At 44.0% G+C, this 22,334-nt stretch overlaps 1 protein-coding gene across 2 annotated transcripts; it reads right to left on the reverse strand.

Moving 5' to 3' along the window:
* Positions 1 to 285: 285 nt before the first annotated feature.
* On the reverse strand, positions 286 to 21,904 carry ciita (class II, major histocompatibility complex, transactivator). 2 transcript variants are annotated; one of them, XM_034926939.2, is made up of 21 exons: positions 21,616 to 21,904; positions 13,483 to 13,611; positions 11,610 to 11,732; positions 11,415 to 11,459; positions 10,674 to 10,754; positions 10,518 to 10,577; positions 9,950 to 10,033; positions 9,567 to 9,659; positions 8,893 to 9,021; positions 8,472 to 8,525; positions 8,100 to 8,234; positions 7,467 to 7,535; positions 5,431 to 7,132; positions 4,885 to 5,064; positions 4,368 to 4,442; positions 4,054 to 4,134; positions 3,809 to 3,901; positions 3,567 to 3,650; positions 3,227 to 3,310; positions 3,050 to 3,133; positions 286 to 2,211 (listed from the first exon to the last, which is right to left on the reverse strand). In XM_034926939.2, the coding sequence occupies exons 1-21, from the start codon at positions 21,887 to 21,889 to the stop codon at positions 2,136 to 2,138; spliced, it is 3,735 nt and encodes a 1,244-aa protein (XP_034782830.2). In that variant the 5' UTR covers positions 21,890 to 21,904; the 3' UTR covers positions 286 to 2,135. The 2 variants fall into 2 exon arrangements, with proteins under 2 accessions (XP_034782830.2, XP_034782832.2); XM_034926941.2 differs by lacking the exon at positions 21,616 to 21,904 and adding an exon at positions 20,577 to 20,803.
* Between the last annotated feature and the right edge of the window lie 430 nt (positions 21,905 to 22,334).

The raw sequence follows: 22,334 nt of genomic DNA on the forward strand, positions 1-22,334 counted from the left end.
CCCCGGTGTATTTCAACACTATCTAGACAAAGCATATTATGCATATATCTGTATTCAGATCATTCATCATTACAGTTTCCAAACCCATCATTCAGGGTGGTTAAAGATGTATTATAAAGCTGGTACACACACACAAACACACACACAGACACACAGTCACAAATTGAATATCCATCTCTTATAAAGCTGGTACACACACACACACACACACACACAGTCACAGATTGAATATCCATCTCTTATAAAGCTAGTACACACACACACACACACACTGTCACAGATTGAATATCCATCTCTTATAAAGCTGGTACACACACACACACACACAGTCACAGACTGAATATCCATCTCTTATAAAGCTGGTACACACACACACACACAGTCACAGATTGAATATCCATCTCTTATAAAACTAGTACACACACACACAGTCACAGATTGAATATCCATCTCTTATAAAGCTGGTACACACAGACACACACACACACACAGTCACAGACTGAATATCCATCTCTTATAAAGCTGGTACACACACACACAGTCACAGATTGAATATCCATCTCTTATAAAGCTGGTACACACACACACACACACACACACTGTCACAGATTGAATATCCATCTCTTATAAAGCTAGTACACACACACACACACACACACTGTCACAGATTGAATATCCATCTCTTATAATGCTAGTACACACAGACACACACACACACACAGTCACAGATTGAATATCCATCTCTTATAAAGCTAGTACACACACACACACACACACACAGTCACAGATTGAATATCCATCTCTTATAAAGCTAGTACACACACACACACACACACTGTCACAGATTGAATATCCATCTCTTATAAAGCTGGTACACACACACACACACACACACACACAGTCACAGATTGAATATCCATCTCTTATAAAGCTGGTACACACACACACACACACACAGACTGAATATCCATCTCTTAAAAAGCTGGTACAAACACACACAGATTGAATATCCATCTCTTATAAAGCTGGTACACACACACACAGACACACACACACAGTCACAGATTGAATATCCATCTCTTATAAAGCTGGTACACACACACACACACACAGACACACACAGAGACACACACACACACAGTCACAGATTGAATATCCATCTCTTATAAAGCTGGTACACACAGACACACACACACCACAGTCACAGATTGAATATCCATCTCTACAGTTTACATTTGTATTTCTTTATTTTGCTCTGGTAGGGTGATCAGTAATAATGCCTGGAATGATCTGGAGTCAGTTTAGCGTTGGAGTTGTTTGTAAATTTCGTCAGTAGTAAAACGCAGCTGAGAGCAGCGTGTGGGCTCCTGGTGAACCGTTTGGAAGGGAAGACCCCTGTGGTGTGTTAACAGGAAACTCTCTGGGGGCGTTTGTCTGAAACCCGGACACAGTCGTGAATCAAGTAACATTGCAACTGGTGCATATGCAACAATAGGCTCCCCTTGTAAACATCTTCCAAGCAAGCAGCGTTGAGGATATGAACATACATGAGCCCTGCTAGAGTTTGTAATCATGTAAAGCCAAAGCACCATTTACTTTGTTAGTGTCACAGCCAGAGCTGATGCAAATGAACTTGTGCCTTAGCGCCTCAGTGCTACACTCGCACACTCTGAGGGAGATTTTAACAACATTACCCTTATAAAAGTTTCCCCATGGTAAAAGCACAGCAAAGTGTAATAAAGCACAGTGAAAGCACTGTAAAGAAAAGGGAGGTATGGTGAAGCATGCTAATGAACATGGCAAACCGGGGTAAGCGATGGTAAATGCATAGTATAACCAGGGTAAAACTGACGTGCACTGGAAACGCTGTGTGTCTTTCACCAGCAGCACTTCACATTATGAACAGAGAACTGAAACCCTGGTACAAGGCGTGACAGTGACAGGAAGGCGGTCCAGACGGCTTGCCAGTGTGTTAGCTACTCACTACAGTCATCTGATCATCTCTGTACAGCAGCTGCCAGCAGGCTCCCACTGGGACTGCAGAGGTAGTGTTCAGTGATGCTTGCCCAGAGACAGACAGCCCGCCCCCCTTCACAAGGGAACGATCCCATTGGCCACGGCAGCTTCTGAAGGATCTAAAGCAGGTTGATTCTAGAATCCTGTTGTTTCATGTGCTCCAAAACTCCATGTGGGATGGACTGATTCCACATTCTAGAGAAACAAAAACATGAAAACTATTCACAAACGATTCACAAAAAAACGATGCAGCCCCTCACATCAATGTGAATTAAACACAGCCACTGGACTGTGCTGCAGCCCCTCACATCAATGTGAATTAAACACAGCCACTGGACTGTGCTGCAGCCCTTCACATCAATGTGAATTAAACACAGCCACTGGACTGTGCTGCAGCCCCTCACATCAATGTGAATTAAACACAGCCACTGGACTGTGCTGCAGCCCCTCACATCAATGTGAATTAAACACAGCCACTGGACTGTGCTGCAGCCCCTCACATCAATGTGAATTAAACACAGCCACTGGACTGTGCTGCAGCTCCTCACATCAATGTGAATTAAACACAGCCACTGGACTGTGCTGCAGCTCCTCACATCAATGTGAATTAAACACAGCCACAGGACTGTGCTGCAGCCCCTCACATCAATGTGAATTAAACACAGCCACTGGACTGTGCTGCAGCCCCTCACATCAATGTGAATTAAACACAGCCACTGGACTGTGCTGCAGCTCCTCACATCAATGTGAATTAAACACAGCCACTGGACTGTGCTGCAGCCCCTCACATCAATGTGAATTAAACACAGCCACGGGACTGTGCTGCAGCCCCTCACATCAATGTGAATTAAACACAGCCACTGGACTGTGCTGCAGCCCCTCACATCAATGTGAATTAAACACAGCCACGGGACTGTGCTGCAGCCCCTCACATCAATGTGAATTAAACACAGCCACTGGACTGTGCTGCAGCTCCTCACATCAATGTGAATTAAACACAGCCACGGGACTGTGCTGCAGCCCCTGTACTCACGCCAAGCTCTTTATCCACAGACAGCTCTTGAGACTCTCGGTCAGCTTCTGCGCCCCCACGTCCGTGATCTTGTTATATTTCACGCTGCGGAGACACAAGGCAGACTGCGTTAGAGAGCTCCAGCCTCCAGTCCTGTCCTCTGCACCGGCTCTGAAGAGGATCCGGAGGGATACTCACTCGAGTTCGGTAAGAGACTTCATCTCTGGGAGTGCCTTGGCCATGTTCTCTGCTCCACAATCCCCAATCAGATTACTGTACAAGCTGCAAGGGGGAGAAAGCGAGTCAGCCAGTCTGCTGTGTCCATGCTATCAACACCACCCGTGAGAACTTGATGTTGACACAATACAAAGCACAACAGAGTTTTTTCATGTGTTTCTACTGGCTCCCACATTAACTTCCCTAAATGTGACACAAATAAATTAATTAATAGTCCAAGGTCACAATGAGAATCAGCAGATAATAATTCCTGTCCAGCTCCGATTATTGCACAGGACAACGAGCCGCGTTTCAAAGGTACCTGAGATGCTTCAGTGACACGAGGGAAGGAAGACACTGTGCCAGTCTCTCGGCTCCTCGATCTCCAATGTAGTTCTGGGACAGGCTGTGAAAAAAGAACATAACAAAAGGGATACTCAAAAAGAACACAATAATATGACAGATGACTAGCTTTTAGTCCTGACACAGTTACTGCTTGCATGTTACACGTTACGCGATTAAACCTGATAAACGCCTTGCTGTGTGTGATAATCTTTCACTCACTTGAGCGTCTCCAGCGATGATAAAGCAGGGAAAGCCCCCGTCAGCCGCTCCACTCCCCTGTCCCCGATTTTGTTATCGGTCAGTGCTTCAAGGCTGCGGAACGAGAGGGGCGTGGTCAAGGTGTGTACCGTTTCAGTTTTCAAGGTTATGCTCACATACAGTATGATTAACCCACACATCTACGCTTCACTCCATCCCACCAAACCAAGGATGCAATTGCCATGCAAGAAAGAACGGTCACTTACTCCAGGTGCTGCAGCCGCTCAAACGCAGGAAGGACCTCCACCAGCTTTAAAAACCCCACAGATCCGTAAACAGGACCGAGTCTATGGGACAGAAAAACAAGGGATTTGACACTCGTCCAAAAAACACAGCATACAGTGCAGTCTGTTCACATGAATACTCAATAACCGAGTTCCTATAGTTCAGCTCCACAAAAATAACTCAAGAGTGAAAGGGTGAAAACCCTTAAAGAGGATACTTCAGAAGAGCCGTGTTGTGAAGCTCCATGAGGCACAGTGTGCTGGACAGCCCTGACCTTCCCCAAAGCGATGCTTACGCAAATTCCAGCTTCCGGAGTTCCTTCACGGCTGGGATCTCAAAGATCTCATCGCCAGGCCCAGTTTCTGTGTCACTGCAAGAAAGAAAAACGATGCTTCCTGTACTTACAAACTTCATTTATAGTTGGAAAACTGTAATTAAGGTTAAGCAGCAGCTTGTGACACCTATTCGGTTTCAGAGTAAAACCTAGTTTTACTTTCTAATTGCTGAAATAGCCGCCTCCTACGCAGTTTAATCAAGCTGCTGTAAGAAATGCAAAACATGTGTGGACTTGTTTTAATGGAACCAAGCTAGACAAGCTTGACTAAAATCAGACATGTGACGCTGACTCTCAATGACATTGACTCTAAGTAGAGTCTTTGAAGGATTACTTTCCAGACGATGGTTAAATACAGCAGAGGACTCTTCGGCACAGTGCACACTGTTCAATTGCAAAGCCACGTTGCTGTGATCCGGGCTTGGCTCTTCAAGTTGAAGCGATGGACAGCTCAGCCTGTGAAGTGAAGCGTATTTACCATGAAGGAAGCTTCCTCTCCCGGTAGATCTGCACAAGCAGACAGAGGTGCTCAACATCACTGATCCGCGAGGCTTTGAAAGGGTTGATAGTGAACTTGGAGATGGAGTCCTTTAAAAGACCTTGCTCCCCAGTCTGGTGCAGGTGCTCCCAAAGGCTTATTGTATCCGATATAGAAGCCCTGTAATATAGTGAAGAAACGAGACAGTGAAGCACGAGGCATGCTACATCAGAGCTAAACAAACTGTACTTCCACTAGTGCTCTGCAGAACCACACAGACGATCACTTCACATATATTTATAAGGTCTTTCTTGGTTTAATCAGAATTCAGTATAAATGTAATGACACTTGTATTTATAGACTGTGTATTTACGGATTTATGGATGTTTCCAAACAGCAACACAATCTTTTTCCAATACTTATCAATGTGCAATTACCCGGACTACGCTCCAAAAATGCAGCCAACTGGAACTGGATTACTGAATAGTTGTTTTTTTTTTCTTGAAACTCACGTAATATAAAATGAAGAACGTCAATGCCACTCACCTGAACGACGTTACGCTCTTCTGCCCCACCAGCTGTTTGATTCCATGGAGGTCGATGCCTGTCTCGTGCAGGTCCAGGGTGAAGGCTCTTCTGGTTTTGTTCAGGAGGTGCTGCAGTACAAACACGTCAGGTGGGGAGAGAGGCGTGCCCCTAAAGGAGAGCTCTGAGGGGAGCTTGGAGACCATGTGCTTCACGAGGCCCATGTTGCCCGTCTCGTAGACACAGTGGCACAGCTCAAGCAGCCTGCTAGGGTTCAGATCGCTGGGTTTGATCTTCTTCAAGTATTCAGTAAGCGCGTCTTTCTTGGACACTACAGCCTCGGCAGACAAGCAGTCCAGATATGAACACTCTGCGGGTTGAAACAGCAGCCCCACCAGGAACCTGCGCAGCACGTCCAGCCAGTCTTCCTCAGGCTTCTTCTTTTTCTTCTCCAGGAGGACCTGCTTCATCAGGCTTTTGCCACTGATGTTTTTGGCCAAGATCAGGTGCAGAGCCCCCAGGAAATTCTGTGTGATCAAATGAGCGAACCCAAGGCCGAAGCCGCCCTCCTCTCTGCCCTCGCTCGCTGGGTGAGGGCTCAGGATCCCGCTGCTCAGACCGAACTCCTTCAGCTCCTCGGATGACAAGTCTCTTGGGTTCAGGAGGCACTTGTGGTCCTGAACCCCTTCCCAGGCTAGGGCGCCCAGATCAGGGACGTTCTGCTTCTGCTGCCTGTTCAAAGGACCCGCTGCGTACGCATTCACGTGCATCTTCTGGTAGAACACGTGGCAGTAGAGTCCCGTGAGCGTGGACGGCAAGTCTTTGCTCATGTCAAAGTGTTCGAGGAGGAAGCACACTAACCTGCATATCAGCGGGGTAGAGCACAAACTAAAAAGAAACCCGTTGTTCTGGACCTTCCTCCACGCGCCGTCGCAGTATGAAGTGCCCTTGAAGTACCTGCTCATGTACAGCTCAATGTCTTCGGGGGTGAAGCCACTGAGCTCAACTATCTTGTCCACCTTTCCCAAGAACTGGTTGAACATTTCTTTGGGTCTGGCAGTGACCAGTACCGTGCTTCCGATGAGCAGTTTCTTCTGAAAGAGACCCGAAAAGAGGTCCTTGATGCTGTAGATCTCCTTGGAGGAGCTGGTGGCAGGGCAATGAAGGAGGCCTTCGCAATCCTGGAAGTCATCAAAGCCATCGAATATGATCAGGACCTTCTCGGGGTTGCGAAGGAGGTATCTGAAGACCTCATCGGTGTTCTCCGGGGGCGGCACCGCAAAGAGACTGAAGAGCAGGTTCCTCAACCCAAAGCGCTTCCCAGACAGATTCAGCCTCTTGCACGCGAACCAGAAAACCAACTCAAACTGCTGGAAGTCCCCCCTGGACCAGTCCTGGCAAAGCTTCTGGACGAGCGTGCTTTTACCCAGCCCGGCCTTTCCCAGCAAAGCCATCACTTTGGAGTCTTTCGACCCCTCCCCGTTGAGATGGAATATCTGGCTCCGGGGGATTTCGGCTCTCCTCCTCTCCGCTGCGTCGCAGATGATCAGCTCCTTCTCCAGACACTTGTTGGCGTTCTTCCCCGTTTTGATCTTGACCTGCCTGTGGATCAAAGGCACGTCAATGTGAAGAGACTCCAGGGACACTTCGTCCTCCGTGCCCACGAATTGGCAGGTGTCGAGCAGGTAACTTCTTATGGACTCTTTAAACTCTTCAACAGACTCTGCAAAGCAGGCGAGAGGCATGTGCTATCATTAGAAAGAATCCCTTGAATCGTTTAATTATTATTATTATTATTATTTATTTCTTAGCTGACACCCTTATCCAGGGCAACTTACAATTGTTACAAGATATCATATTATTTTTACATACAATTACCCATTTATACAGTTGGGTTTTTACTGGAGCAATCTAGGTAAAGTACCATGCTCAAGGGTACAGCAGCAGTGTCCTCACCGGGGATTGAACCCATGACCCTCCGGTCAAGAGTCCATAGCCCTAACCACTACTCCACACTGCTGCCCACAGAAGAGAATGCTCTGAAAACCCAAACTTACTGGGTTTCTCAGGGGTCTTCAGGGACCGCAGTGGAGACTGCGATCCTTTGCAGGGGGACGTCACTGCATCTGAAACCAGGAGAGACACTTTAGAGTTGATAAGACTTTGTTTACTGGTGTTTATTATTATTATTATTATTATTATTATTATTATTATTATTATTATTATTTATTTATTTATTTATTTCTTAGCAGACGCCCTTATCCAGGCGACTTACAATTGTTACAAGATATCACATTATTTTTACATACAATTACCCATTTATACAGTTGGGTTTTTACTGGAGCAATCTAGGTAAAGTACCTTGCTCAAGGGTACAGTAGCAGTGTCCCCCACCTGGGATTGAACCCACGACCCTCCGGTCAAAAGTCCAGAGCACTAACTACTACTCCACACTGCTGCCCACTGTTTACCATTATGCTGCACTCTGAGAGCTAGACTGCATCGATTATACATCGTCTGGCTCAGAAGCTGAGATAAACTCAAAGAACCAGGAGGCTCTAGATCAGAGCTGCTGATTCCTCCAACGCCACTGGTGTGTAAGTATACCACACTCCATCGAGAGCTCATACTGGAATCATTCAGAAAATCACAAAATCACGTAATCATATGAAACCCATGTGTCTCTGTACCGGTAGTGATGGGCTGGGTGCTGGGGAGAGAGGCTGGAGAAAGGGATCTGTTCACAGACACAGCAGAGGGGCTAGCGGGAGAGGAGGGGCTGTCAGGGTGCCTGGCGACAGCAGCATCGACGACAGTACCTGCGACTGGGGACGAGAGCAACAGAGATAATAAAAATGTACGTTCAAACCCTGAAACGCACATGAAACATTACACTGGTTTAAACTCCTAATGGTATTCCGTAGTGTTTCACTTGGGTGCTCAGCTATCCTGTTGTTGGGGTCTCAGGTGTGACAGCTGAAAACACATGCTACAGGGGAATTGCTTTGCTTTCCTTGGTTCATTCCCATGGCGAACGGTGCCTGGTGTTCTTTCATTCTTACCGGGTGAGCTGGGAGTTCCTGCAGCCCCGGGAGAGGACACTGGAGCAGCAGGCACTGTAGACACAGCAAGAGAGAGAGGTGAGGTTCACACTGATCTGCTACAGACTGGAAATACTAGAGGATGAGAAAACAAACAAACTGGGACTGAAACTTCAGAAACAGCAAAGAAAAAAGAGAAGGATACAGTTGTGGAGAGAATATACTGGCTTTACTAATCCAAAGGTAATAGTTAGTCTTTGATCAGGTTTTTCTGTTAATGCAACACTATCACCACCCCATGTAATACATTCACACTTTAAGGTTACTGGACTGTGTGTTAACCCTCCATCTCTTAGGTTTGAAGTGTCCAAGACACGGAATAATCCCAAAACAGCAGGAAGTGTTTCAGTAGGACAGGACATTGTCATTGTGGAACACTCACCAATCACAAACGTCGGGCCCCCAGGGTGCACAGCGTTGGCGACAGGGATACCGAAGACCTGCTGAGGGACGGTGAAGTTCTGAATGACCTGGAAGGCTGTGGGTGCAGGGGTAGGGGCCAAAGAGCCTCCTGGGACACGCAGAGACAGAGTTAATAAGATACTCCGTGTGAGTCCAGCGCACCGTACAGTAAGGGCTGCTTCCGTCTTTAAAGTCTTCAAGAACCCGGAGGCAGCAGAGTGCTTTTTTAAAAGGCTCTGTTCAAGACGACAGCATTCACTCTAAACCAGGTACAATTAGCAGAGATATATACACGATTTGATTGGCTCTTGTAATTCTAACATTTGCATATCCCGATTACCCATAATTCTACATTTACTGCTTTCTCCCACCTTAACTTGAAAGCTACTTGTATTTACTTACTCTCCTGAACTTTTCAATAACCAAAGTACAGTTACGCTGCACCGATGAGCTTTAAACAGGGTGAAACATGTCTGCAGTTACTGTGCTATGACTTTTAAAATGCTGTGACTGTAGAAGCCTTTTGGTGACTTCTACGTGATTTGATTGGCTCTTGTAATATCCCAATATCCCAATTACCAATGATATCCCAATTACCAATGATAGGTAGCTAGGTAGATAGATAGATGATTAAACAGAAGATGTATAACCTACCAGCAATGAGTGTAGTGTTTCCAGCAGCAGCGAGGCTGGAGATGGGAAGTGTGAAAGTGACAAACCCGTGGACAGGGTGTGCGGGAGAACTCGCTGCGGAGACAAAAAAACGAAATCTCATCTTACGCAAACAGATTGCACTGTTTCTTGAACTCAACAATATCCCTGTTCTGTGTGTTAAACAGCGGGTTTACCACAGTGTACAGTCGACGTAAAGAGCGATCAGACAAAGGGCTGGTGCCTTCAACACTTCCAATCATATCTGTGCAAAGTACGTAACGACTGGAGAAGTGGACTGTAGTGATCAAACACATGGACCCCCCAGCCTACTCCCTTCAAAATGGGAAGGTGAAGGTGGACCCCCCATCTGCTTGCTGGGATACCTCTCTGTGCTTTTCTCTGGTCGGGTCGGCAGCTCTTCCTCCAGCCTCGCTTCTTTTTCTCAAGCGCTCGGTTTGCTCGGGGATCTGGAGGGGCGTGACATTTAAAAAAATGAAACTACAACTCAATGTCATTTTTAAAGCAATTTGAAAGTGCCCTGCAGGCTAAATTACATTTGCTGCTAAACTGTAAGCCTTGTTGAATTTGGGTATGTGTCGCTGTGCTTTAGACATGCAGTAAGAACACACAGACTCTTGCATTCATCGTTTCTGAGATTTCCAAAGAGACCTGGAGCTGTGCTCCAATGCAGCCGTATCCCGATGACACAAGCTTTCTGTAGCATCTTTAGGACACTGTTAATAGAGAAAGGAAAGGACAGCACAACTGAAGGTCTTCGGAAAGCAAGCTGAGGTTTAATCAGAGGTGATGAACTGAACTGTTCTATGGTTTACATTTCCAGGCCTTGCCCGACGCTGTGAGCCTGAAGCGGACAGGGATCTGCACTGCAGCCGCTCTGTGTTACAGCGACTGCTTTCCTACAGTGCAACGTGCTCAACAATGATGAGGTACCTCTTTTCTGGTGCTTCGGTTTCCTTGTATCCACAGAGTTGGCATCGGCTGGGTTCAGGTCTGTTGATTACACAATGGAAAACATTTCTAGTATACATTAAGAATGGAATTATGCACCCTGGGTAGCCTCACTGCAGCACACAGCACAGCGCTCACCTCTCTTGGGATATTGGGTGTTTCTCGCGGGGTCCTGGCACGTGGTTTCCAGGTCTGAAAGTGTCATCTCCATTTCTTCCCCTATTAAAACCAAACGAATAAGATAATGGAACAAAAACAAAAGTTAGAAACAGCACAGCTGGATTTCCGAGTGCTTTCTCACTGATTGTGCAACACTGACAGTGCAAATTGCACACAGGAGTAGGGAAAAAAAAAAAAGAAACAGTTAGACAAAACCAAACGTGGGAATAGCACCCTCCTGGAGGTCTCACATATTTACTCACTTGAGCTGGTCTGCAAAAAGTCTTTAATGCCTGTATCTTTTTAACCCTACAGCTTTTTTATTTTTTACAGTAATTCCTGTGTCACGAGAATTATCCCACTATTTCAGGAGCGCTGCCTCCCTCACCCGGAGCTGATTGGACCTCAGGACCAGGAGAGCAAGCGGATTGGCAGGCACAGGCAAGCCCTGCCTCCTGAGCACCAGCAAGCAAACTAGTCGGATTCTGACCACTCCCTGGCAGACTGTCAGCAGCATCAGCATCAGCATCAGCATCAGCAGCACATCACGGAGCTGCTCTGATTGCACAACCACGGACAGCACTGTTAGAGCTGCGTGGATACTGTTGTAATCTGCCGTCTGAGCCCCGTTTATCACAGTGCGTTAACTTATTTTACACACACTCCCCCCTCTCTCCTCTGTCAGTTTTTATCAAACATTAAAATATAAAACCACTTTACCCAAATTCTCTTGCTGGTCTTCCTCTAAAAACTTCAATATTTTTTCTGTTAAAAAAAAAAAAATTTCAAATGAATACCTCGTAAAATCTCTCCTCGTTGAAATGTTTATTATGGGTTATATCAATGGGGCTGTTTTTTACAACGTCATTTGTTGAGCTCCTTGACAAAGCTCTGAAGAACAATCGCCATGCTCACCGATGTTTTCGTTGTACTCAAAAGGGGTCGGAGAGAGGATTCTCTCGTTGGGCACCATCAGGTCTGACAGCAGGTAGTCGAAAATGTTGGGAGAATCCAGAGAGAGCTGGTTACCTTCCGCATCTGAAAGGCAACACAGGAGGGAATGTCCAGTCATTCTGAGAATAGCACACAGGCTGTGTGTAGAGCAAACACAAGCCGTGTATCTGTGCATGACTATGCTCCATCAAGGTATGCTGGACAATTTGTATTTAACACACATAAATCCTCCTAAAATTGCCCTTTATATTACAGAAATAGGCATGTATACGCAGAAGAACCATGTTTAACTTTCTCTTATTTTTGTGTAATGGCGTAAGATTTTGCTTTTCAAATATAATAATGGCCTGTTAGATTTTGTCCTCGAGTTTGTCCGACCCTTGTAACACAGCATTAGCGTCCGCAGCCTTACTCACGTTACGCACGATGCATACCTCTTCATAGGCGCATGTATCTTGTGCGACCGTTTGAAGCAGAGCAGACTTTTAAGCTGATAGAATCGTGCTGTTTATTTAGTGGTAGTAATGAGCAAACAGGAGCAGATAAATCTCTCTTCTGATGATCCAGAATGTAGAGGGAAAACAATCAGAAAACGCACCGAACCGTCTGTTTTGGGCAAATACGCTGGCGGTAGAATGTTAGTACTTATACAATGTTATAGCTAACTTGAAACCTGCAACTGTTTAGAGATGAACACAATTCAAAAGGTCCGATTAAGCAAATGATGGGTTCAATGAAGGGTCTAGATAAGTCATTGAGAGCTCAGTTGATATGAAAACCAGCAGACACAGGGGGTCCCCAGGACCAGGGCTGGGAAGCCCTGCTCTAGATTCTATTAGTCTTAGTCTAATTACAGCTGTAAGATTACAGTTTATTACGTACAGGTCGCGTGGGCATCTTAACTGACTTCAGGGCACAAACAGGCAGAAAAGGACGAACAGATTTCAAAATGTTACTCATGGAAACAGAGACGTGTTCGCTGAAAATCAGGAAAATGCTGCCACAAGAAGAAAAATACGCTGAGTGATGTAAATTTACTAAAAGCATAACTGGAGGAGAAAACAGGAAAATTCATCAAATACCAGAACAGCAACTCGCTAACAGACTTCCCAAAAACAAAAGAAAGTTTAGTAGCAAAACAAAACCATTAAAACAAAAAAAAAAGAAAAAAAAACACACACAAGGGAAGGAAATGGTAATATGTGCTACTTTTTCAAGCTATTGTAAATGGATACAATTAATCATGACAAATAAAAATACACCAAGGTGTAGAATAAAGAGCATTTATCTTGACACGAGCGTTTATAGGTTTATCTTTTATTGCTGTTGTTGTTGTGGACTCTTTGGCTGTCACTTGCTGTTCGGTCTCGATGGCAGCGCGCTCTGTTTATGCATTTTCAGAAAGGAAACAGATGCTGCTGTGCCCGTGCCTCACTTCCCAGCATGGTGATGCGCAGTCGTTCGTGTGCTTCTGTTGTGCGCGCCACCTAAAAGATTTCTGAGGGCGCTCGTGTTACACAGTCGCAGTCTGAGACTCTCGCATGTACACAGCAGTGACTCCTAGTGGTGAACGCTCGAATTATGTTGTGTAGATCAGGTATGGAAATAAGACTCCTATTGCATAGCAGTTACACCCACTCCAGCTATTAATACAACCTTTATTAGCCTGGGTGTACAGGTAACAAGCCCAGGTGTGTGCCTTAAACGCTATGCAATGGGAGGAATGGATGAAACTGCTATGCAATGGGAGTCTTATTCCCATCCATGATACAGCTGCTTTGTCCCAATAATAATAATAATAATAATAATAATAATAATAATAATAAGCACTGACCGCAGGGAAAGGGTCCCTCAGGGAAGCCGAGTGGAATGTCCCCCAGCAGTGTGTCGCTGTGCAGCAGGCTCAGGAAGCTGTGCTCTCCCAGGACTGAGGGGTCCATGCCTGCATCCTGGGCTCGGGGGTCTGAAACACAGGGGAAGTCCACAGTGGGTTAGTATACAGGACAGCCCTACAGGGGGCCTGGTGGAGCAGCACATTCTCACTGACTCACTCTCGAGCCCTTCGCACCATTCTGCTCCCTCCTGTCCAGTCCCTAAACTTCTTCCAAACGTTTTCTTGCTTCATTTCCTCCGCCTCCGGATGCAGGGAGTTGGTTTTGCTGAGAAGCCCAGATAAAGCCTCCTGGCACCTATTCAAATAAGCAGACCTTGTAGACAAGGCAGCGAGCTAAAGAGTGTGCACTGGGCTTAGGGTTTCAAAACCCAGCTTTGTGGTCGACAGCCATGCAAGCACACGGTCCTGATCTGGGACTGGACAGCTAGAAGACAGATGGTTCTGTGGATAGGTTTCCTGCTACAACGCAGGCCTGCCTGCTGTTACTGTGACAGGGTGGGAGTCATTGTATTATTGATTAAAACACACACTAGTAATTTGTGAACTATCTGGACAGGGTATGTAAGTATGTGTCTCAAAGTGCACTTAACACTATACACGCGTCTATAAACTATGATCTCTACTCTAGACGTACAGCACACAGCTGTGGATTTGTATCTTCACAGTGTCGTCCTGGCTGCCCTGCTGCAACCTACACCAGGTGGTTCCTACCACGTTCTTTACTTTGTTATTGAGGTTTGTTTATAATTAGATCTCCAGTGCTGATACTGGCATTTACCGCTGTCCAGATTTCCTCTTTCTGCTACAGCGATAATTGATTTGCTTTCTGAATCTTTTTCATACTGTACTGTAAACAGCATTCCAAAAAGAAATCCCACACGCCTGTGCGTATAACCAGAGCGTGCCGAATCCAGAGGGGTGTTGTGTGTTAAGGTTGTCAAGGAGGGGAATACCAGCTCACCTTACAGAATGACTAACCATCTGGCATGGATTGGCACCAAAGAAAGCTTTAATGTCATTGTTAATGTTTAACCTTTGCAGTGGAGACAAAGCTCAGCAGACCTGTGATGTTTTATTAACACAAGGTCCAAGTTTTAGTCAAATTATTTGGTCCAACAGGTCCAAGTTTTCAAGTCAAGGTCAAGTGTGATTCTGAGAGTAGTCCTGAAGCACCCTTCTAGAATCTGTCCAGCTGAAAAGTGACAAACCGCATTTCAAACAGTTTGCAAACAAACTAATTCAGAACATGAATGACATGTTGTGAAAGTACAAACAAGGTATTGTATTAGCAATCAGAAGCAACAGCACTTATCCTCGGAGCAGGCTGAGAAAACCCGCTAACTGAAAGCTTGTCTGGGCACACCAGTGTCTCTATTCAAGCTTACACAAACAGAAACAAGTGTTGAGCAACACCACAATCAGACCCTGCCTGTTCTTATTATTGATATCTTCCCAATACAGTTTTTAAAATCCTTTACGAAACACAGATTATTCTTCATCCCGTGTTTTATAGCAGATCTGTGAAAGTGCGGGTTAGGGTTCATTATGTCATCTTCTCGCCTGGATTTATTTATCGTTCCATTATAGATGAATAACCGAACAGCTGAGCTCTGTGGAGAGCCGTGGGAGAGCACTGTCTGGCTCTTGTATATTATGGGGTGTATCCCTTCATGACCCTTCATCAATATCACGGGCATCAGATTTCTCAGCTGGTGGATTTCTTTTGGACATTTGGAACAAAGCAAGATGAGATTAGGCAGAATGATTTAGATTTGAAGTGATTTTTAAAACCCAAAAAGTAATGACTAAAGCTAAGGTTTACAATTTTAGAAAAGCAAACTATGAAGGTATGAAACAGAGACTAACAGAAGTAGATTGGAGTAAAATAGAGAAAACATCCACAGAAGAAGGATGGCTGTTTTTTTTTTTTTTAAATGTAGTACTAGAGGCGCAAAACAATTACATCCCAAAAGTAGACAAATCTAAATCTAAAACAAAATGGTTTAATAGATCAATTAAAAAAAATATTCAGCGAAAAAAGGCACTTTACAGAGCGTTTAAAAGGGACCAAAAACAAAGTACACAGAAAGAGTACTTGGAACTGCAAACGCAAGTCAAAAAGGAAGTTAGTAAGGCCAAGAGAGAGATAGAAATGAACATTGCTAAGGGGGCTAAAACCAATTCCAAAATGTTTTTTTTCCCCAATATTATAACAGCAAGAGAACATTCAAAGAGGAGGTTAAATGTCTAAGAGACACAAATGGCAAAATCATAGATGAAGAAAAAAAAATAGCAAATATATTAAATGATTACTTTTCACAGGTTTTTACAAAGGAGGATACAGACAACATGCCCCACATGTCGACCTGTTCCTATCCAGTTTTAAAGTAACTTTAGCATAACAGAGGCAGAAGTGTTAAAGGGACTAGGAGCTCTTAAAATAAACAAATCCCCTGGACCAGATGAGATCCTCCCAATAGTACTCAAAGACATGAAAGAAGTTATTTACAAACCGCCAACCAAGATCATGCAACAGTCTCTTGACACAGGGGGTGTACTGACAGACTGGAGAATTGCAAACGTAATACCGATCCACAAAAAGGGAGACAAAACTGAACCAGGTAACTACAGACCAATAAGCCTGACTTCTATTATATGTAAACTTATGAAAACTATAATAAGATCCAAAATAGAAAATTACCTATATGGTAACAGTATCCTGGGAGACAGTCAGCATGGTTTTAGGAAAGGGAGATCGTGTCTAACTAACCTGCTTGATTTTTTTGAGGATGCAACATTGAAAATGGATAACTGCAAAGCATACGACATGGTTTATTTAGATTTCCAGAAAGCTTTTGACAAAGTCCTGCATAAAAGATTAATCCTCAAACTGAACGCAGTAGGGATTCAAGGAAATGCATGCACATGGATTAGGGAGTGGTTAACATGTAGAAAACAGAAAGTACTGATTAGAGGAGAAACCTCAAAATGGAGCGAGGTAACCAGTGGTGTACCACAGGGATCAGTATTAAGTCCTCTGCTATTCCTAATCTACATTAATGATTTAGATTCTGGTATAGTAAGCAAACTCGTTAAATATGCAGACGACACAAAATAGGAGGAGTGGCAAACACTGTTGCAGCAGCAAAGGTCATTCAAAATGATCTAGACAGCATTCAGAACTGGACAGACACATGGCAAATGACATTTAATAGAGAAAAGTGTAAGGTACTGCACGTAGGAAATAAAAATGTGCATTATAAATATCATATGGGAGATGCTACTAGAATTATCCCGGGTTTAAAAGGCATGTCGTATGCAGACAGGCTAAAATAATTGAATCTATTCAGTCTTGAACAAAGAAGACTATGCGGTGATCTGATTCAAGCATTCAAAATTCCAAAAAGGTATTGACAATGTCGACCCAGGGGACTTTTTCAACATGAAAAAAGAAACAAGGACCAGGGGTCACAAATGGAGATTAGATAAAGGGGCATTCAGAACAGAAAATAGGAGGCACTTTTTTACACAGAGAATTGTGAGGGTCTGGAACCAACTCCCCAGTAATATTGTTGAAACTGACACCCTGGGATCCTTCAAGAAGCTGCTTGATGAGATTCTGGGATCAATAAGCTACTGACAACCAAATGAGCAAGACGGGCTGAATGGCCTCCTCTCGTTTGTAAACTTTCTTCTGTTGTTACGTTCTCTCTCCTTATCTCTTAATCTGGTAAACTTCCTCTATAGTTACATAAAATAAAACTAACTTTTAAGGAAACGTATTACACCATCGATAGTCTGTGCTGGCTAAACCCTAATCAAACTCGAAATGATAAATCAGTCATCTTTACAGAGGCTGAAGTGTGACTGGAATGGAAAAAATAACGTGAACGACCCTGTATGAATCTAGAAAGAGGAAGTGGGGTGACAACAGCAAAACACAAAGATCAAAGCGCTATTTCTATCTGTTTTTAAGAAGTGATTTTAACACACTGAGCTAGCTGGCTCTCCAGTACAATGCTCACTCCTGTTTGCACAACAGAGCTGTCTCTCCAGTACAATGCTCACTCCTGTTTGTTTTAATAGTTTTTTTGATCTACAAGGAACTATCATGAGATCATTTTCATTTCAGTTTTTGTTTTGTTTTGTTTTGTTTTGTTGCTATAGCAGCTCTGGAACAAATCTTTGCAAAACAGAAACTCCAAACGATGAATAAAGTTGATCCAGAACGTGGGGAATGCGGACGGCTCCAGCTCCGAGCCTGCGCAGGCTCCTCACCTGAGCCCAGGACGTAAGGATGCTTCATGCATGATCACATTCCCACACGCTGCCTCGCTTTCACTGTCTACAGATTGGGAGGAATCAGGAGTCACCAGCTGCCAGCAAACACACCTCAACCCTTACCTCTGGATAGACAGCAGGCTGGCAACTGGAATAACCGTCACTCTACCCATTTTCAATGCTTAGCCATGTTTGTCAATCATTTACGTTGCTTAGCTTTTACTGCAATATAATAATATGCATTGGTATATTATTATTTGTTTATTTAGCAGACGCCTTTATCCAAGGCAACTTACAGAGACCAGGGTGTGTGAACTACGCATCAGCTGCAGAGTCACTTACAACAACGTCTCATCTGAAAGACGGAGCACAAGGAGGTGAAGTGACTTACTCAGGGTCACACAATGAGTCAGTGGCTGAGGTGGGATTTGAACCGGAGACCTCCTGGTTACAAACCCTTTTTTAAACCACTGGACCACACAGCCAACCATAGATTTCCAACCCTCTGATTGGTGGAAGTATTATTGGAGATCCAATCAAAATAGCCAATAAAGCCAAACAAAATGTCTGCCCGTTATATGGTAGATGTGCACTGTAATTAAAAATTTAAAAATTAAAAAAAACCCTTACCCTTCTTTATTGGCTACATTGATTGGATCGCCAATAATACTTCCACCAATCAGAGGGTTATACAGATACAGCACTCGTAGCGATCGCGCCCTGTGTCAGACTGGTACACAGAACAGGTTCAAGAGAAACAATGTGTCAGATATCAAAGCGGGTGTGAGAATGGCAGCGATGAAGCCAATCTGCTTGGAAACATCAAAAGCAGACCGGGCATTTCCATCAATGGATTTAAAGAATGTGGAAGAGATGATGCGAGACTAGGAGGCTGAGTGGTCCAGTGGTTAAAGAAATGGGCTTATAAGTAGGAGGTCCTCGGTTCAAATCCGGCCTCTTTGGAAACACTCGTATTTATAAATAATACAAAACAGTCTGCACTGCAAGTGGTTTATCACGTTTACTTACCATCTCAATCGCGTGCCATTTATTGTGTTTACAATAGCAACACAATTAACCAAGATGCATCTATATTGATACACGTTTCTATTATTATTAAATATACTCTGTATAACTTTCTGTCGCTTCCAACCGCTATTGCTGTTTCTAAAAATAAAACCCGTTAAAGTATGAGTATTGTTATATATATATACATATAGAAAGCCACTCAATCGAAATCACGCAAGCGTCAAGTACCACAGACAAGAGGATGGGGGCGCGGCCCAAAAAGTTTGACAACCCATGGCTGTATCAAATTCTGCTTATTAAATTTTCTCATAGTAAAAGTATGGGATGATTGTACTGCTGTAGAGGCGGTTGGTAGGTAGAATAAACACGGCAGGGGCTGCCCAAACTGATTTTCTGCTTTCACTTTCACTGCGCAGCTCAGCTTTTATTTCAAAGTGAAAGTATTTATATTAATACGGGGTGCATTTGTTCGGGATTTAAAATATATCACATACAAAAACTAAACAAAATAAAACAGCGGTTTCACGATAATTTCCGTTGTTGTCAAGGTGCATTTTGTACATGTTTCTCCGGCTGTGTATATTTTTTTGCACCCCTGGCAGGTGCTGAGTAACTGACGCGCTTTCGCCTCGAGAGCTGCACAATCAACGTTGCGGTATAGCGAACCATGAGAATAATGACCCGTTCCCTGAGAACATGTGTTTACACGAGCGAAGTGGAAAACGCACTTTTTTTATTATTTATTTCTTAGCAGACGCCCTTATCCAGGGTGACTTACAATTGTTACAAGATATCACATTATTTTTACATACAATTACCCATTTATACAGTTGGGTTTTTACTGGAGCAATCTAGGTAAAGTACCTTGCTCAAGGGTACAGCAGCAGTGTCCCCCCCACCTGGGATTGAACCCACGACCCTCCGGTCAAGAGTCCAGAGCCCTGACCGCTACTCCACACTGCTGCCCACTGTTTACCATTATGCTGCACTCTGAGAGCTAGACTGCATCGATTATACATCGTCTGGCTCAGAAGCCACTTTATGAAGAGAGTAACACTATGCGTATAGGCCACTTACCCAATGCTTAAAAGTAACGCATGTTCTTAAGCATATTTTAAGATAGAAAAATATATACAAATCGAATAAAAAGAGTATTACAAATTCAAATACCAATAAACTAAAGTTAAGCCGCTCCTGTACAGAAAACCAACTGTATGGCGCACATGTTAGTCAGCGTTACTACGCTGTGATAAAGTAAATATCGCACATTAGAAAAAAAAGCATTACATTCAAAAAAGGAAGAAATAAGAAGGAAATGCCATGCGCACAGAATAACATTATAAAACGCTTTTCTGTGCTGGCTTTGTTCCAGATATTAATAAGGTACCAGCCACTAGGAATTCCCCGAGTTTCGCCCAGTGTACCCAATGACCATGTTTAATATCTGCACCAAATATATTATATATATATATATATATATATATATATATATATATATATATATATATATATATATATATATATATATATATTCATAAAACAACTTATTAAAACGCATTTTCACTTTATTTTAATATGATATTATTATATTTAACCCAGCATGTAGACCATCAGCCTCAGATCAAACAAGGAAAGAAAAGTAATCATTGGTCATGTTAAACTAAACTGTTCACATTACGGCGGAGCATCACTGAAATAAAACAATTATACACGGTTATTATTACCTCCGATAGCCGCTGCCATTGATCCACAGGTTTCGCCGTTCAGCGCCAAAGTAAAGTGCGTCTCCGGGAACTGTCCAAATGTGAGCTCTGAGCGCACAGGCAGGATTATCGCATATGCTTCTCTCAACAACAGCACTGGTTACTTTCGATATCACGACAGGGCGTTTCACAGAAGGCACCAGCAAAAAAAAATGAGGCACGGATAATAGATCTGGTTTCAGTGCAAAACTGCCTGACCAAGTGATTATGTCGATTCATACCAAAAGGTGGTGCAGCCGCTGCAGCGCAGCACCACACCAAACAAGCAGCCGAGCACTAAACGCCAGGGCAAACAAACAGGAAACAGAAAACCAGAAAATCTGCAGAAAGTACCAGTTCATTTCTTTTGTTCTGTTTTTGTGTTCAAAATGTGTTTCAGTTTGTGCTGAATGCTCATTGTCTGGCCCATTCAAAACTGACTCACTGTGCAAAAGGGGACTTGCATAGCTAGTTACAGGTAACCCTGTGTGTCCCTTCAAGCAGAGACCTGCAAGGATGCCAGTGTTGGAGGAAATACAGCACATTGCTGTTGTGACCTATGGACAAGTTAAACCTTACAGCCCGCCAAGACAAGTAGACAAAGTTTACAGCTAGAGTAAAATACTCCAGGCAACTTCCTAACCCTGCTGCTAATACAGAACCTGTTCTCCAAGGCAGTGCACATTGAACACATAAGTTATAAGGAATGTTTTTTGAGGAGAGTTTATTAACATAGTTTTTGATTAAAACAGTTTAAAACAAATGAGAAAAAACTAATAACCCCTCTCTAAAACAGCTGAAAAAGGTCCAGTTAACTCCAAACTTTTATTTAATTATTTAAAATGGACTTGAAATCAGTGATATGCCAGACCTGCCTGTGCTGTCGCTGGGCTTTGCTACAGCTCGCTGTTTTCACTATTGTCCATGTGGAATAAGGATTGCGTGGAGAAGGATTACCTATCCTAACAGTGATCACTATCATTATTATTTAGTCACGCATGAATAAAGTCAGAAAGCTTACTGGTCGGAGCTGCTTGTGACTTGGTTTTGCAGCTCTGTGCTTTGTCCAGCGCACAGTGGATGGTGCTGTGGCAGCAGTCCCATTTCTCCCACACTGGGAGAGAGATCCTCCTGGCCAGGTCCTCTGCATCCTTCTCCTTGAGCAGGCACAGGTAGTAATCCCGGGACAGGACACCAGCCTCCAGCAGGTGTGACAGCAAGCCCTGGACCCCGCGGGGGGAGGCACTGCACAGCGAGCTCCTCACGCGGGAGAGCACCTCTTCAAAGTGAACCATTGTGTGTGCTGTGGAGCGATACAGAGCAAGCACAGTTAAGAGAAGTCTGGCTGAAGCAGACACTGCATTCAGATTTCCTATTCCTCTTTTCAGTCAGGGCTCAGCCAGCAAGTGTGGATTGTGCAAAGTATACATGTGATTGGATACAAGGAGATCAAAGGGAACAATACTTTATTGTGTGTGTGAGACGTCTAAGGAACCACAATGAGCAGAAATACGCAGGACAGAGGGAAGTGCCATTGACCGCCATGCTGCCAGTAGACTCAATGCACTTTAAAACGTAAAGATCAATGAACATCAATCAATAAAGACTGACTCCACATTACACTTCAGCTCCCGGGTGGCCAATCAAAGTGGACGAGCAGCCTGGTTTTGTCATCTTGTTTTTCAGATTCACTTGGTATGCGATTGAGTACGTCTCAGTCTTCACATCCTGGTTACCTTA

The sequence above is a fragment of the Acipenser ruthenus genome, chromosome 22, assembly GCF_902713425.1.
Source record: "Acipenser ruthenus chromosome 22, fAciRut3.2 maternal haplotype, whole genome shotgun sequence".
NCBI lineage: Eukaryota > Metazoa > Chordata > Actinopteri > Acipenseriformes > Acipenseridae > Acipenser > Acipenser ruthenus.